Raw genomic sequence first — 15,384 nt, forward strand, 5'->3', positions numbered from 1 at the left:
GCCTACTCGAGTGATGAGCTGGAGACGGAGAGACCTCTCAACCAAGACTCGCAATGACAGAGTGAGAGGGAGAGAGAGTCATGGTCATGCGCAGAGGAAGTCTAGCCGGGCATGGGCATGGACGATACCGTCCAAAAGGTACTACTAGTAGAGCCCACCCAGCCGCCAGCCAGAGTCAACTGGGCAAAAACTCAAGCCAGTTTCCAGCCAGTCCAAGCCCAAGCCGGCACAAGCCCATCATTGATTCCAACAAAAGCTCTCGGCTTTGATCTTTTTTTTCTCTCTTGTCTTTCCCTCTGAGCCTTTTTGTTTTTTTCCTTTTCCTTTTTCCCTTGCTCACTCACTCACCTGAGCAATTAGCGGGACAAGATCGCCTCAGTGGAGCTTGTTGCGTGCCATGGACGTACAGTAAGAAAAAGCCCCAAGTTGCTGGGGGTGAGCCTTGGGGGCGTATTAACGGAGCCTATACCAAACGTGCACATGATGCGAAGAGGGCATGATGGATTGGCTCTCATCGATTGGATTAGAAAGGTGTCTGGGCGGGCTCTTCCCTGCCTTTGACTGCCAGGTTCCGAGCCCAGATACAACCTACGCCCGGGTCCTACCTTTTTTTCAATGGATGGATCTATTGGAGGGATGGATGGAGGCCCAGAGGTGTTCTCCAGGTGCTGAGGCGGCGGGCCTCGTAGAACAAACTCAACCACCACCACCCACCCTGGAGATGGCGGAAACCATCAGGTTCAGCTGGTTAGGGTACAGCGCCCCCTCTCTCGTAAAAGGAGTAGGGGAAAAAAAAGAAAGCAAACCCCGAATCTCTGGTTAGTCTCTCCGTTCATGATCCTGGAAGTGAGAAGTTGAACTGTCTGTGTTCATACTGTGAATCAATATTACCCTTTTAGGATGCGGACCCGGCATTCAGCGAACTTGGAACTAACAAGACGCCAGGCAATGTCCAACAAGTCATGGGATGATGACTTGACCTCCCTCTCTCTGTGCTGAATCACTTTACAAACACCTCGTTTCATCAGTTGTTCCGTGATTACGGCGCCCATTCGAAACCTCTCTTTTTTGTATCCTCCCCACCGGTGCCATGATGGCTCTGCCTGTCGACATGACCATCATGTGAGCGACCGCCGTCGCCTCGCGTGCCTCGAGCCATCCATCACATCACATCACCCATGATTGCCCATCACTCTCTAAGCTCGAGCCCCGGCCCACAGGTAGATGGACGGACAAAAACGCTCTCACAATTGCGGCTCATATCGCGACCCGACCGCCATGATAAGCCCCTCTCCGCTAGACCTCACTGGAGCTGCCCCTCCAGCAGCAGCGTCAAACTGGCGTTTGTCTGACGTTCCTCCATTTTAGCCCACCCAGTGTAGGTGATCGTCGTCCTCTCACAGCGAACCTGCTTGGCAATGGAACCAGCCGGGTTGGTTTTTCTTGTCTTGCTTTCTTTTCTCGACTGCCGCTGCGCACCTCTGGCAGGCAAGCTGCATAACAATGCAACGAATAATGTCCGTCCTTCAAGCCCTGCCTGCTGTGCTGTCTTCGTCAAACCCAATAGAGGAGGGTCCGCGCAGAGACTATCGGTTCCCCCATCCTGGATATGTTTTTGTTTGTTCGACCACCAACCCCAGCCCTCCGCCACCATTGGCATGCCTGGCGTGTAAGTTGGGCTCTTTGATGATGGGCATGTTGCTCCTCTCTGCCAACCTTGTTTCGCTGACCACGCAAGCAGCGAGTAGTCTGTTCGTCATTATAATGTGGCTTTCCCTTTTCTCAAGTCGTTCCGTCCGTCCTCCTGTTCCCCTGCCTCGAACTAAAAAAAAGTGCCATGGGTCTGTCAATCAGTCAATCAATGGATTGCATCTCACAGCCAGCTGAAGCTCCAAGGAGCATCCGTCCGACGGCACAGCCGATCGGCTACGCACCGCAAACCCAAGACAGCAAACACACACACACGCACGCCACCTGACACCTCACTCCCTGCCTGGGATGGGAATCAACATGAACGCCCAGCTCAAGCCCGATTCGAGGTCTCACATGCAGAATGGCAACCTTGTCTCTTGACTCGCCCGGTCTTTTTTAATACTGAGACACTTGCCGGAACCTCACTTGCGCTCTGCAGGCCGCCCTGTCTTTTGGTGTTGAGAACAGAAACATTGTCTTTCAACAGATCAGACAAGAGAGACCCAATGCCGAATCCCGGTCTAGGGATCTTCAAGGCGTCCAACCGGTTTCATCGTCTCTTTTTCAGCAGCCATTATCGCTATGACTCAGTATTCCCTCCCCCCAGTCCTCCAAGTCCACTCCCACTCACATGGTCTCTTCGCGCAACCCTGGCGCATCTCACGCGCCTCAGCCCCGTCCCATCCCATCGATGCCTCGTTGAATACGTCAGACCTCAAGGCACCTGAGCATTCCATTCCCATCCTCAGTCAGTGGAGGCGCCTGTGCCGCTCGGGCGTTGCGGATCCCACCCATCACCATCTGCCAGAACATGCAACCACTTTAACCTCGAGGACGTCAATTGGTCCCTCCGCACCCGGAATCCCCAGATCCTGGATAAATACTGGCCCTCGTCGACAGAAACAGATCTGCAACGACTACCCGGCACCGTGAAACTTCTCGCTCCTTTTGAGGGAAACTCTTCTATTCGCTGTCTCATGTCCCTGGATCCCGGCCACGATCCCGGACACTCGGGGAAAACGCCATATTGGGATGCCTCATTCTCTGTCCCGTTCTGGCTGTTTGTCCGTCCCCGGCTCAAAGCTCGGAGCAACGCACTGCTTCTATTTACATAAAGCCTGGGGTCCGTCCCCCAGGCACGGCATATGTAGGTAAACAGGGAAGACACACCCGACATCAAACAAACCTGGCAGGCTAGGTTGGTTTGGTTTGACTTTCGAGTCCCGGTCTCCGCCAACTGTCAGCACAGATAGATCATCGCCTCGTCTTCCTCGCCGGAAAAGGCCGCAACCAGCCGTCGCTGCATCTATCCCGTTCCACCTCGATGCAACGTGCAGTCCCTCGGCGAGTCACGGCTGCTATTCGGTTCCGAATGTTTGCCCTGCGAGCAGTTGTTCACTGCCTCCACCGCCATCTCAGCCCGCTGCGAGAGGGTGACACTGCAGCAAGATTCACCTGGTTCCGAGCTCAGCGGCCGAGCCCATGACAGAGTTTTGGCCCGCAAACAAATCCGAAAGCCCATTGTCTGCATCACTTCTTGGGCAGGCGATACTTGCCGCCGGCTAGCTCCAACTCATTCTCCGCCACCTTTTCTCCCAAAAACTCTTGTAGTTCCTCGTTGCTCCAAGTGCAGCCATCGGCGATCAGCATCTTCATCATCATCAAAATCTGCGCCAGGGGCATGGCTGGCGCCGAATTCGTCAACATGCCAACGATGAATTGCCAGTAGACTGTCCGTCTCTCCTGCTCCTTTGAATCTATCTTGGGCTTGCGTGGAGATGACTGGCGGCCGTCTTCAGGGCCTTGATCGTCTGCCGCAGTATCTGGCTGGTCTGATGCGCCCTCATCGTCCAACCGTTCGAGAACCATGTAATTCTGCTGACCGACATCGCGAAGCACTTTCTTGCTGACCCAGAATTTCAGAGCTGCCTCAAGCAGGTCTTCGTCTATCATGAGTTGTTGCCAGATGTCGTTGAAATTGCGCTGCACGGGTCCGGATTCGCTCTGACCGTTTTCGTCTTGGAATGCGTAGATCACAGCAGCCTCGTATGTCTTGCACTCAAGCTCGACGGAACGATCCTCAAAGTCCAGCTTAACGATTGCCGAACCCAGCTGGTCCAGCCAACTGAGCTTCTGGGATGTCTTTAGGTCCTCGAACTCTCGCTCATATTCGCGCTGCATTATTGCAATCGGCCGTGGCACTGTGAACGGTTCTTTAGACAAACCAGGCCAGTAGAGTCGCGAGAGAGTCTTGGCTTCGTAATAAAGCATCTCCGTGCTGCCCGGAGGTTGACGTAGATTCGGGCGAATAGCTGAATTCACGGTCTTCGAGTCCTGGATGTCCCTCATCATGACATCGCAATTTTGTAGAGCGTTTTCACCAAACCGCTTTCTTAAAAGACTCAATACCTTGGTCTCTTGTAAGAAGCTCCTCTGGTTCGAGAGCAGACGCTCTGCGAGAATGAGTTGAAACTCTTTGATGAAAATGTCTTGTGAGCCGAGGGCATTGATCAGCGTGCCAATGACATCTTCATTTCTAGGTCGTTTGTAATTGACACCTGCGTCTGCTGGATCCGGTACCCAGGTCATATCGTTCCAGTCGAGATCATCATCGTCCGCTGGGCGCCGCTGCTGCTGAGAGGCCGAGCTGAGCAAAACTGCCAACTCTACCAGCTTGGTTTTGCCCTCCTCCGAATCATCGCTGTTGGGGTTGGAAAGTAGGCCTGTAACGACAATCCGAATAGCATCATCCCTCTGACAGAGATATAACTGCAGAGCATGGACGACACGATCAAGCAGCACCTTTGAGTGATCCAGCGCATGAAACGTCCTGATCATAGATATGTAGGTTTGGAGGATGTCCAGCGTAGATCGGCCGGGGTGAAGAAGGCGTGTTTGTAAAGCCATTGAAAACGCATCTGTGAGCTGCAAGCGGCGCTGTGGTGTCGTAACAGCTGAGCGGAGGTCATCAAGGCCCCCTTTACTCTCGGGCCAGTTGAGGGCAATGTCGAAGAGCTCCTGAATCCGCAGTGTTGCTAGGCGTCCAACAGCAATTTCCTTCCAACACTCTACGTCGTTCCAGGCAATGCGAGTTCCAAGACGGCTGAAGACTTCAACAGCAAGACGTCCATAAATATTCTCAACCCACTCAGATAGATGAGCGAGACAGCCTGTAGGCGCACCCGGAGATGATGTTGACGATTCCGGTAACTGCCAGACTCCCGAGTATGAAGTTTTGATGAACTCCTCCATGCTCGCGTCCATAATTTCAGCAAACAGCACCTGAAACTTTTCGCCGGCTAGACCAACAGTTTGTAGAGACTCCAGTAGACCTAGAAGCTCTTTCTGAGCCACCGAGTCATCACCATCATCTGCACGGTCCGAGGCTGTTCCATCATAGCGCTTGCCAATACCGAGATTCAGATGAACTAGCCGTTGAAGAACGGTGCGGATGGCACTTGTTAGTCCCTGGTTGAGAGAGTTTCCAATAATGGCGTGCAAGTCTCGACGAAACTTGGTAAGAGCTGCGTCTGCCGACGCTTCATCTTCAAACCCCTGGGCGATGAGCGTCAGTCCGTACAGATACTGGCGATGGGCAGCCTCAAGGGTCGATATGCTCGAGAGCAGAATCTGCGTCTGGTCGGTTTGGCTGGCGCAGGCGGCCAGCAACGGCATAACATGGTGAACAAAGTGCTGGCGAACCTGCTGCGTGTGCCAGAGCAGGATGTCCTCCGTGTGCGCAGCCTGCGGCAATGCACGGGCAGGGTAGAGGAGCAAGACCAGGGAGTCTCGGAAGTCCAGGTCAATGTCCTGTGACTCCTGAGACAGGGCGCCAAACGAGTCCTCGGCGGCAACTGAGGTCGGCAGCTGGATCCTCGAGGTGACGACGTGCCATGCTCGATCCCACCTCACCTGGTCGCTGGGCTGATGGAGAGTCTGATGGAAGAGCGGCGGCGGTGGTGGAGCTGCTCTCTGCTGCTGAGGCGACAACGCGTGTGGACCACCAAAGGCGACGCCGTGCTCGGTGAATGCCGCGACGGGAGTCGACCGAGGAGTCGGCTGGGAGATGTCGGTCTGGAACACGGACCGGAAGACCTTTTGCTTGCGAGCCCGGTATCGCGACGCCGTCATGGTCATTGTGGCATGGTGTAATGGGGGTGAGAATGTAGACGATGAGATGTTGTTGTTTAGTACGTGCGGATATAGAAACCAACAGCCCTGGAGCCTGTGCTTTTCCGGATGAAGGACCAACCCACACAGGGCAACTTCCCGGGAAGTACAAGGGTGAGTGGGGACATCTGTACCGACAAGAACGCGCGCTTAGTGCGCTAACCAGAGACGCGACCGCTCTTTGGCCGCGTCACCTCGGGATCGGAACGAAGTGCGTCGGCAGGCAAAGCAAGGCAGCAGAATATGGTAACAGTTGCGATGAAAAACGGTTGTTGGTCCTGCCTTACAAACTATTACCAAAGACGCTTAGACTTGCCAATGGACACTGAAACTATTCTGCGTACGTATTGCGCACCATTGTTGCTGTTGCGCCGTCGAACTGAGCCCAGCGCCCGGGGTCGGCGACCCCACGCGAGCAGCAGAGCGGTTGGTGTTTTGTTTGAGCCCGTCTAGCGGGAGATTAGCTCGAGTCCCAGCTTCTTCATTCTCAGCCTTGGAAACTTGGTGAGGCGAGCACTGGCTGTCAGATTCCCTAGGTAGGCTGGCGCACGCCATCTTTTTCTCCTAAACCGCCGGTCGTTGGAAACGTCCCACAAGGGGGGGAGGGGTCATGGTGGTTCGTTCGAGAAGCAAGTTAAATGAGCTGCGTAGGGGGTGTAGAAGCCTTTTGTTTCAGCAGATGGGAGACTAAACACCCCAAGTCAGAGCGCACTGTGGCTGCTGTACGCCCGGGGGGAGTATATGTTGCGAAGCAGCGCTTTTAGGGTGACAGAAGGATCGTCGTGGGAGGGAAGAAGCATGAGCCATCAAGCGGAACTGTCAAGATCCTTCTGTGGAGGAGAGATGAACACCCCCCGGGGCGGCGATGAAGACGGAGAACCCCCGATGGCGGCGATGGTCAAACCCCTCCGGCAAATCCGCGACCCGCCCCGAGGATCGCCCCAATCCCGGCCGGGTCTGCCGCACCCAGGCCCGGGGTTTGCTCCCGAATTCTCGGGATACCAATCAAGTCGAAAACACAGTATTGATTTTTGTCTGCTCAACTTTGCGAAATTCAAGAAAAACATGGTCCCTCTAGTAAGCAATTTATCTTGTCTCTCCACCAACAATGCACGTCTTTTATCCATTTTCGTGTAGTGAGAGGCATTCGCAAGAGATTACCCCAATCTGGAGGGGGATGCCGGGAAGCACGGAGCAAGCATCCCTCAGCTCAAAGAATCTCGAATCTCAACTCCCACTTAGCTAACTCCACCTTTACCCATCGGCCAAGCCTCCAGCAAAAAGAGTCTATGCGTCTAGTCTCTTTGATATCCATTAATGGGAATTAGCCCAGATCAAATACTTCTCCGCTGCTCGCACTCGGACTCGCTACCATCTCCAAAGAGGGAACGTTCGTGCTCTTTGCACATCCACCACAAAAGCCAAAGCGCACGCGCCGGGCGGCTCGTGGTTCGCGATCTGCCGCCCTTAGCGAAAGGGGGCGGCGGTCGTGTAGCGAACGAAAATCTGGGCCAAGCCGAAACTCTAGCTGAAGGATTGGAACCGTTGCGCCGGAATGAAGCCTCCAAGGATTCAGGAACCGGTGCTCTGGGATCGTCTGGTGTACCTGCGTGTGCTTCATATCCCATTGCATGCAGTGCAGTCAAACTAGCTGCTTGAACGAGTGAGTTCATGTAGGTAGAGGCACTCGAAGGAGAGGGGGGACAGGACAGGACAGGACAGGACATGAGCCAGCCTGCTCAAGCCCACATGCCGGACGCGGTGAGCAGCAGCAGCAGCCCAAAAGTCCCCTTTTCTTCCTGGGTCCCCGTCTGTCAGTCAAGCTCTCGGCCTCCACTCTTGACCTTGCAATCAGTCCGCTTTTCCCCAGCCCTACTCTGCCTTATAGAACGGTGCGGTGCGGCGAGGAGCTGGGATTTCTCACGTCATTATCAACCATAGTCATAGTCGCTTAAGTGAAAGCAAAATGCCCCCGGCATCTATCGTATCGTGTCCTATCCTGTCTCATGGTTCGTCCACATGGCCTACTCTGCTGTAGGGGGAAGGTGGTGGCTAGTTGGACAAGGTACAAATGTCGATGCCTAGAGTAGACGAGCGACGATCCGATCCAGCTTGGCCTTGGCTGCAAAGACCATCGTTCGGAGTGGCCGTGCCATGATCATGACAGTTTCCTGGTCGGTCATGGGCCAGAATGGATGGGAAGGGATGGAAGGGATGTGGGATGGCTACCCATATCCGTAGTCCTAGGGGCCATGTCGTCATGTCCTTGGGAATCAAGGGTGGAATATCCCGTCTTTCCTGTGTGTCAAGGGCACTTCCCATCACTCCATCCATCCATGTATTCGGTTGCGACGTTACCCAGGGGCCTGGCACCAGTTTGTGTTATCTGATTGGCTGGAGCTCAAGGGCAGGGCACCAACGAGTGCCGCCCGTTACTGATTGCAAGGTCAAGACCTCCAGTGTAGACAACCATATCAATAACAAAGGGATCGGTGTCCCTCGTGCCTTTTGCCCTTTACAATCCTCCTGTCATCCACCTCGACCAATTCAGCGCAAGCTAAAAAGCCGTGCCACGTTCTTGAGCCCTTGAATAAGGTACCCGCAGACCCGCGGACTGCGCAGGTGTGGCCCGTGTGGGTGTGCTAAATACTTCGCCAATAGAGGTCATTGGCGTTCACCACCCATGTGGTCCGCCACCCCCGTTTCAAACCCAGCCCGCTCCCCCAAGCCCAAGCAAGTGCCAGCCATGGATGGATGGATGGATGCCACCAAACCAAACCTTCTCACAAGGCCTGCCCTGCCGGGGTGCTTCCCCCCTGCTGGGAGACAGGCGTGGGACCCGACCCATCCTTGGAGGGGGCGTGCGTCGTTAAGGTGCCGCCTTGTTGGGCGTGGCTGGCTTCGTCCTGCGCCGTCCTCGGGTCCGACACGATCCGACCAACCGTCCCCAAAGTCCTGGGCCTGGGCGAGAGAAGCATCGGGGCGGCTTCGGGCCCTGACTTCACTGGATACCCGACGCCGCCATGGATGTCTGGATGCGGATGTTCATGGATGCAGGATTAGTGCAGTCAGTACAGTAGGCATAGCACTGCACTGGATAGCAGGTAATCATCCATTGTCTGCTATGACCGGGCGGTGGCTTTAATCTCTCGTGAACCCACTACCCGAATCAGCATCACCCCTAGAATCTCACTGTCATGACTTGACTTCTTTGTTTCCATCCATCCAGTGCTTCTTTTAGCCCGGCCACTAAGTTAAGCGTCCCTCGTCTCTCCTCTCGTCTGTCTCCCCCTCCCTCCGCCTCCTGCTCGTTGCTACTCTACTCACTGCGGCTACCCGTCGTCGCCTGGCCAGGCCAACGTCCCGTGCTATTTGCGGCGCGGCTGTGTGCTGCAAGCTCTGACGCTGCTTGGTCACACTCTCACACACACTCACAGCCCGGGGTGGGCTTGCTTGCCGCGACGATCATTTGCTTCTCGCTCGCACGTCCGTACCAACAGTCTGGGGCATCCCATCCTCCCTCTGCGGGCGGGTTGTTTCAGATGCCTTTTCCTCGTTCGATTCTTGCATCCTTGCTGCCCTAAATTTTGCTGCCACAGCCAACTAGACCAGTCACGTCCGCCAGTGAGGCTGGGTGCTGCCCATCACTTCCAACCGCATAACCAACGTTAACTCTGGAGGTGGCGCTGACTGGTTGATCTGTCAGGATGATTGCGGCTTAGGTCGCGATTGAAACCGCTGCAGGGGCGCCGGACCTTTTCACCAACATGAAGGCCTTAGCTTAGGATTGCATCGCCATCTTTTTTGACATGGTGGTATATTTGGTAGTAACGTGTTCGTTAGGTATCTTGATCTTGGTAGGTTGACAATTGGTTTGTTGGTTTGTTGGTAGACAGGTTGGTAGCCTAGCCTAGCCATCCATTGTTGCTGTCCAGCTCCTCAAGCAGCCAGCGCTCTCTATGATATCGTGAATCAGGTAAACAAACACCTGTGTGTATAACTTGACGCATAAACAAAACAAAAAAGTGGGTAGAAGAAACTCCATACCGAAATGTCGGTATGGGGGTATGGTGTTGAGAAAGAAGAAATGGACAAGAAGAAGAAGAAAAGAAGAATCCCAAAGTCGACTCCGCAAACAGAATCTCAACCATGCCCCCCTCCAAGAACACCTAATCATCACCAAATCTCTCCCTTCTCAAATGCCTCCTCCAAAATGTTGTTGTTGTTTCGTGATGTATACCTCATCTGGCCACCATCATGCCTGTCTGCCCCTGGCTCACCATCGGATTGGATGCCGGCCATGGATGCCATCTAGATTCGTTCCCGTGCAAAAGACAACAACACCGATCCTGCGAGGCAGATTTCCCTTAGAGTCCCTGTCGGGATCTTTTGCCTTCCAAAAATACGCCGTACCATAATAGAAATGCGCCAACCAGTGCAGCAGCTTAGCATCCGTGTGTGATAAGCAACCAGCGCCAATTTTGGCTCAGTCCGAGGCTGAGCCCCCAGAAAAGGTCGGGGTAGCGACGGCACCCCAGTTTTTTTCCCCGATGGCGGTGTTCGTTCCAAAATATCCCTCCATCTCTCAAGTGTTTCGTCGACCCTTGCACTTGTCGTGAAGTAAGTGTCCGTTTCGAGCTGTGGTCCTTGTAAATTCAGCTCCGCAGTTGGGACACGTCGCTTTGGCTGCTTGTCCAGACTTTTCGCGTTGGTGCCTCAGAAGGTTGCTAAATGTCGAAAACTGGCGTCCGTTACATCCGTGCTCCCAGCATCGTGGTTTTGGCCTGCTCTGCACAACTCGGACGTGTCCCCCCTCGTGTGAGCTGGTGCTCCCCGAGCCCATGACGGCCGGTACCTGGTACATGAAACCAACGTCCTGGCCAACGGGTATGGATGTCGGTCGCGTGCTGTCATGAACAACAAAATTAGTCAATTGCGCCTCAATCCGTGCGGGTCGGCGATAGTACCTGTAATGCCCGGGTCCTGCATAAACTGCCGCATAGTCTACGGGCATGTTGTAGTTGGCTTGTCTGGTCATCGCAGATTAGCATGGCCCGGGCGCTGCCCTATCGAGGCAGGGGTCTTACAAGTTCTGTGGGTATGCTGTTGGGTACACTGATGCTGATTGTGCTTGCTGGTCCTCCATCGTCGCTGGGCTGTAGGACTGTAGGTATGTCGAGCCTCCCATTGTCGTTGGTGGTTCACTCATGAGAGTCACGGGAGCCGGAGAAGTTGTATAGGCTGGAAGATTCATGGCAGTCGTCGCACTGGGGAGCCCCATGGCTGCCGGCGGGGAATCGACGTAGGAATTGCTGCTGGCTCTGCGCATTCGGCCCACTAGTCTTGTGTCCCGACGTGCTTTGTCTTGGTGACGCTTGATTTCTCGCTGGTCTGTTGTAAGGGATAGTCGTGGGGGGCTCGAGGTCAGAGATCTCGACTGTGGTGGCGGCGAGAGGCTGGGTCCAGAGACCGGACCCATTGATGACAGTCCAGTGCCCATCATCGAACTGCCAGACGCATTCGACTCTAGAGGGCCTGTAAAGTTGGTCAGTTCCAGTTGTGGAGGCGATTCAGGGAAAGGTCTTTGTACCTGGCCAAGTGAAGGCCGACCTTGGTCCCATGGAGAAGGCCGGATCAAATTGGAGAGCGACAGTACTGCCACAGGTATTAGCTTTAAATCAATGTAGTGTAGTTAACCGTGATATACCTCATGTCGGATGATCTCTCTATTTGACGAGAGTCTGATGTCAATGGCTGTAGTGAGGTTCTGCCCTGTTGTTGGCGAAGAGATGAAGTAGAGTCCGACTGCAGCTGGTCCGTTTGACTCCAGCTCGAGTTTAGGCCGGCCGGAGTTAGGACCGGAAACGGGGAGTAGGATTGAGAAGCAGGTGTGGGGAGGTAAGATGACTCCGCGGCGGACGAGCTTAGGTAGGTCGTTGACGAGTAACTGTTTGGCGAGGAAACTTGGGGCTGCCGCGAAGACTCGAGGGGGAGACTCTGGGGTGAGGCAGATATGTTTGAGTTGATAAACTGCCCTCCGGTGAGCGAGACTTGACTGCCGGCAGTTGATCTGGCGGGCGGTGAGTTCATGTTGTCACAGCTCCCATCTGTTGCGGCCGGGTCCATCTTGACTGACGATGGAGGGGATGGGGGAAGGTAGAGAGACTCGGGTTGAGACATACGGAAAGACAAGGAGTCAATGAGGTCGATGATAAAGGAGGGGTCTTGTCGAATCGAGGTGCCGATGCGATTATTAAGTGACAAGCCGGGGGAAGGAATCGGGGCTTATAAGAAGCCTCGCGAGAGCTGATCAGAGATGGAGATGCATCGAAGCTGGGTTGAGAAGTGATCTATCTATGGAAGACCCTCTGAGCCCCAAACACGTTCAGGGACAGGATGCCGACACTTATGAGAGAGGCAGTACAAGGAGTTTTGCAAGTTGAACGTGCATAAGAGTGGAGGAGCTCTGACAGAAACCGTTCTTAGATTGAGTGACATGGAAGAAAGACCCGGCAGGACATGAGCAGGGCAGTACATACATTGACAGGGTCCGTATGGTGGTCGGTCCAGGTGCTTCGTAGGCCGTACGTCGAGCAATGAGAAAACTCGCCGGAGCAAGGGTATGATCATGGCGGGAGTGGCACCACAGGGAGATGGGGATGGGGGAGCTTTCCAAGGGGGGTGAAGGGCAGAAGGGGGCGTATGGATGCTTAGAGATCCAGCACCCATGCATGGAGACATCGCCCAAGAGGCCTGTGGTCACAGCGCAGGTATGTGGCGTAGCGGGGAAAAAGCGAGCGTCGATAGGCCTATTAACTTGCCCGGCAGCGTGTAACCCGTGTCAAGGTGCCCTACCAGGCCATCGAGGTGCATGCCCGCGGTTGGGCCATGGCATGGGGTATGGCAGGGAGTGTGTGGGCAACCCGTGGCTCATGAATGGAAGCCCACCTCAAAGAAGCTCCATAGACTGCGTGGATGGACTGCCACTGAAGAGACGGGCGGGTCGTTGCAAGGCCCAACGGTCCCTACCCAAGATGGAAGACCGGGATCATGAGACGACAGCCGAGCTGGGGTTGGAGCCGCAGTTATGTCGCGGGTATTTGGAACTACCAGGTCAACTCGTCGACCTAATTAGTCCAACGATGGGAGACAAAGAGACGTAAAGTGACTGGTACGTACGTCAGTGACATTTGGTTCACTCCCGGTGGGGAGTCAAAACCGTCATGTCTATCATCTGTCCAATGCGAGCAATATGCGTGCCACTCTGAAAAGACCGAGCAGCGTGCCAGCTCGCTGAATTGAGCAAAGGTTGGTTCAACACCGCCGCATTAAGTTGGGCCGTTGGCCTCGTCCCGCATTCGATCCTTGAATTAACCAGCGTAGACGAGTCGGTCAAGTAACGATGGAAGTCTTGGTCCTCGCTCGAAGGACGGCAGTTGCTATTGATTGTGTTTCCAACAGCGTCGCCGTGGGCGCAGAGCTCCACGCTCGCAAGAGGCAGAAACAGTTGAGGAAAGCCGTAGGATCACGATCCCTGCACCTGGTGCTTCTCTCCTCAGAGCTTGGCGGGTGGGCGGTCGAGGCAGACGAGAACAAGACATGAGTCGGCTACGCGAGCTAATTGTAGGGGGGCTGCGCACTCATTCGCTCATCCTCAGCCCAACATGCGGACTCTCTAGGGGCATCACGTCTCTGGCTTGTGGGAATAGACCGGCGATTTGTTCTACCCGACTCCTGCCAAGAGGGTTCGTCGCCCATCGCGTGGACTTTCGGTAAAGCGTCCCTGATGGAACATGATCCAATGGCTTGCTTGAGCCCAAGCCAAATGATGAAAGGCGGGTCAAAGACAATCAAGAGTTCCAGGGCCAAGGTAGCGGGCTCCTCCCCAGCTAGCGAAAGGGCGGTCCAAGGGTCAGGGAGATGGGATAATGGGGACCCGCGCACGAGGGCATTGGTGTCGGCGTAGACTCTTGCCGGGGGGGTAGACGTCGTCGGGCGCCCGCTTGACGTGCCGTTGACATGAGTGCCGTCGAGTCGAGGGAGTGCAGTGCCGTGGGATGGAGGGATGGAGGGATGGATGGATGGATGGATGGATGGATGGGGATGTTGTTGGGTTGGAAGTGGGCTCGCAAGCTCGATACCTACCGAGCTCATACGTCGCAATCTTGGGATAGGAAGCGGGTGCGTGCGCGTTTCTCGACGCCTGTGCCCAAGCGACACAGACGCCTTACCGCTTCGAGCGCTTGGGGAGTCGGCCGCCCGTCCCTGACTAGCCTGAGGTCTCTCGCCTTTCTCGCGCAAGGAGGGTCGGGAAGAACGATGGAAGGCGGGTGGTAGCGTGGAGTCGCGGAGTCACTTCGGCAGGCGCAACTGGCAGGCGCAATGGCTGCGCTAGAAAACAGGATGCTTGCAGCCGTTGCGCGGGCGCTCCCCCGTTGCCGCGCCGCGCACCTTACCTTACCTTTGCCTTGGGTAGGTGCCTCAGGTTCCATTCCCAGCTTAGCGCGAGTAGAGGTCAAGGGCCCCCTCGAACTTTCCCCCTCATTGCAGCAACACAGCCAACCGCACCTCCAGGGAAGGGAAGGGAAGGTACTTCCCAGTTGCCAGATCCCTTCCAGTTACCACGATGACTCGCTTAACGAAGGCAGCTGTTGGACTCCTCAAAGGGCAGGTACCGAAGATTAGAAGGCTTGATGCCTTTTCCAGCCATCTCCATCTCGAATTTTTGCGTTGGCGACTGTGCCGCTCGAGGTCGTTATCGAACGTTGTACTCAAATCCCCGATATAGCTACATCGAGGCGGTACCTACTATTTTTGACCCATGCAACACGACCTCAGAGCCACAGGCTTGGACGACTATCACTATCACTCACAGCCCCCCAAAGATGGTCTGCCTGCCTGGCCTCTTTCAACGGCCCCCCCCCCCCCGCCCCAACTTGTCACCCGCCCGCAACCATTCGGGTCACCCTCCAACTCCTCTCATCCAGGCACCAAGAACATGCAGAGAAGCAGGCACCGAAGTTTTGGTCGGCACCAACTCCTTTAAGCGCGTTGCTCCCGTCACCTTGCAGTGTGCTCGCAGCTTGACTCACATGAGCAATTATAAGTTCATCTCTGATCTGATTGGGACACGCTCGTGCTCCCCGCCGCCTGTCTCTCCCTCTCGTTCGCGTTTCTCGCGGAGCGACTCGCTCTTATGTTGATCGCGAACAACACAACCCTTGGCAAACCTTCTTGAGCACTGACCCCGACCAGTCCTAATTCGTGGCAGACTTGCGGGTGCGAATGCGACAACAACGACAGTGGCAGTGGCAGCCAAGTACAAACTCTGGCTCTGACGCTGACTCTGCCCCCGATAGCAGACCGATTGCAACACAGGGCTCCCCACCAGTCACTTAACTTAGTTGATGGTGACTAGTAGGGGCTTGGGCCGACGCTCGTAAACTGCCCCAGACGGAAGTGGCCCAGCGCTGACGGCGTCTAATCGATCCAATGAATGCTTCCCTAACTGCTAGCACAGGC

The 15,384-nt window shown here is 55.1% G+C and overlaps 2 protein-coding genes across 2 annotated transcripts; both read right to left on the minus strand.

Annotated features, from left to right (window-relative positions):
- Nucleotides 1-2,620: 2,620 nt before the first annotated feature.
- Nucleotides 2,621-5,829, minus strand: NECHADRAFT_103124 (uncharacterized protein; the record flags this gene model as incomplete). Its single annotated transcript, XM_003054169.1, has 1 exon — nt 2,621-5,829. One exon carries the CDS (start codon nt 5,827-5,829, stop codon nt 3,223-3,225), a length of 2,607 nt encoding a protein of 868 aa, XP_003054215.1. The 3' UTR covers nt 2,621-3,222.
- Nucleotides 5,830-11,063: 5,234 nt separating this feature from the next.
- NECHADRAFT_74709 (uncharacterized protein) lies at nt 11,064-11,988 on the minus strand (the record flags this gene model as incomplete). Its single annotated transcript, XM_003054170.1, has 2 exons — nt 11,064-11,397; nt 11,570-11,988. 2 exons carry the CDS (start codon nt 11,986-11,988, stop codon nt 11,064-11,066), a joined length of 753 nt encoding a protein of 250 aa, XP_003054216.1.
- Between the last annotated feature and the right edge of the window lie 3,396 nt (nt 11,989-15,384).

The sequence above is a fragment of the Fusarium vanettenii genome (assembly GCF_000151355.1).
Source record: "Fusarium vanettenii 77-13-4 chromosome 1 genomic scaffold NECHAsca_1_chr1_3_0, whole genome shotgun sequence".
Classification (NCBI taxonomy): domain Eukaryota; kingdom Fungi; phylum Ascomycota; class Sordariomycetes; order Hypocreales; family Nectriaceae; genus Fusarium; species Fusarium vanettenii.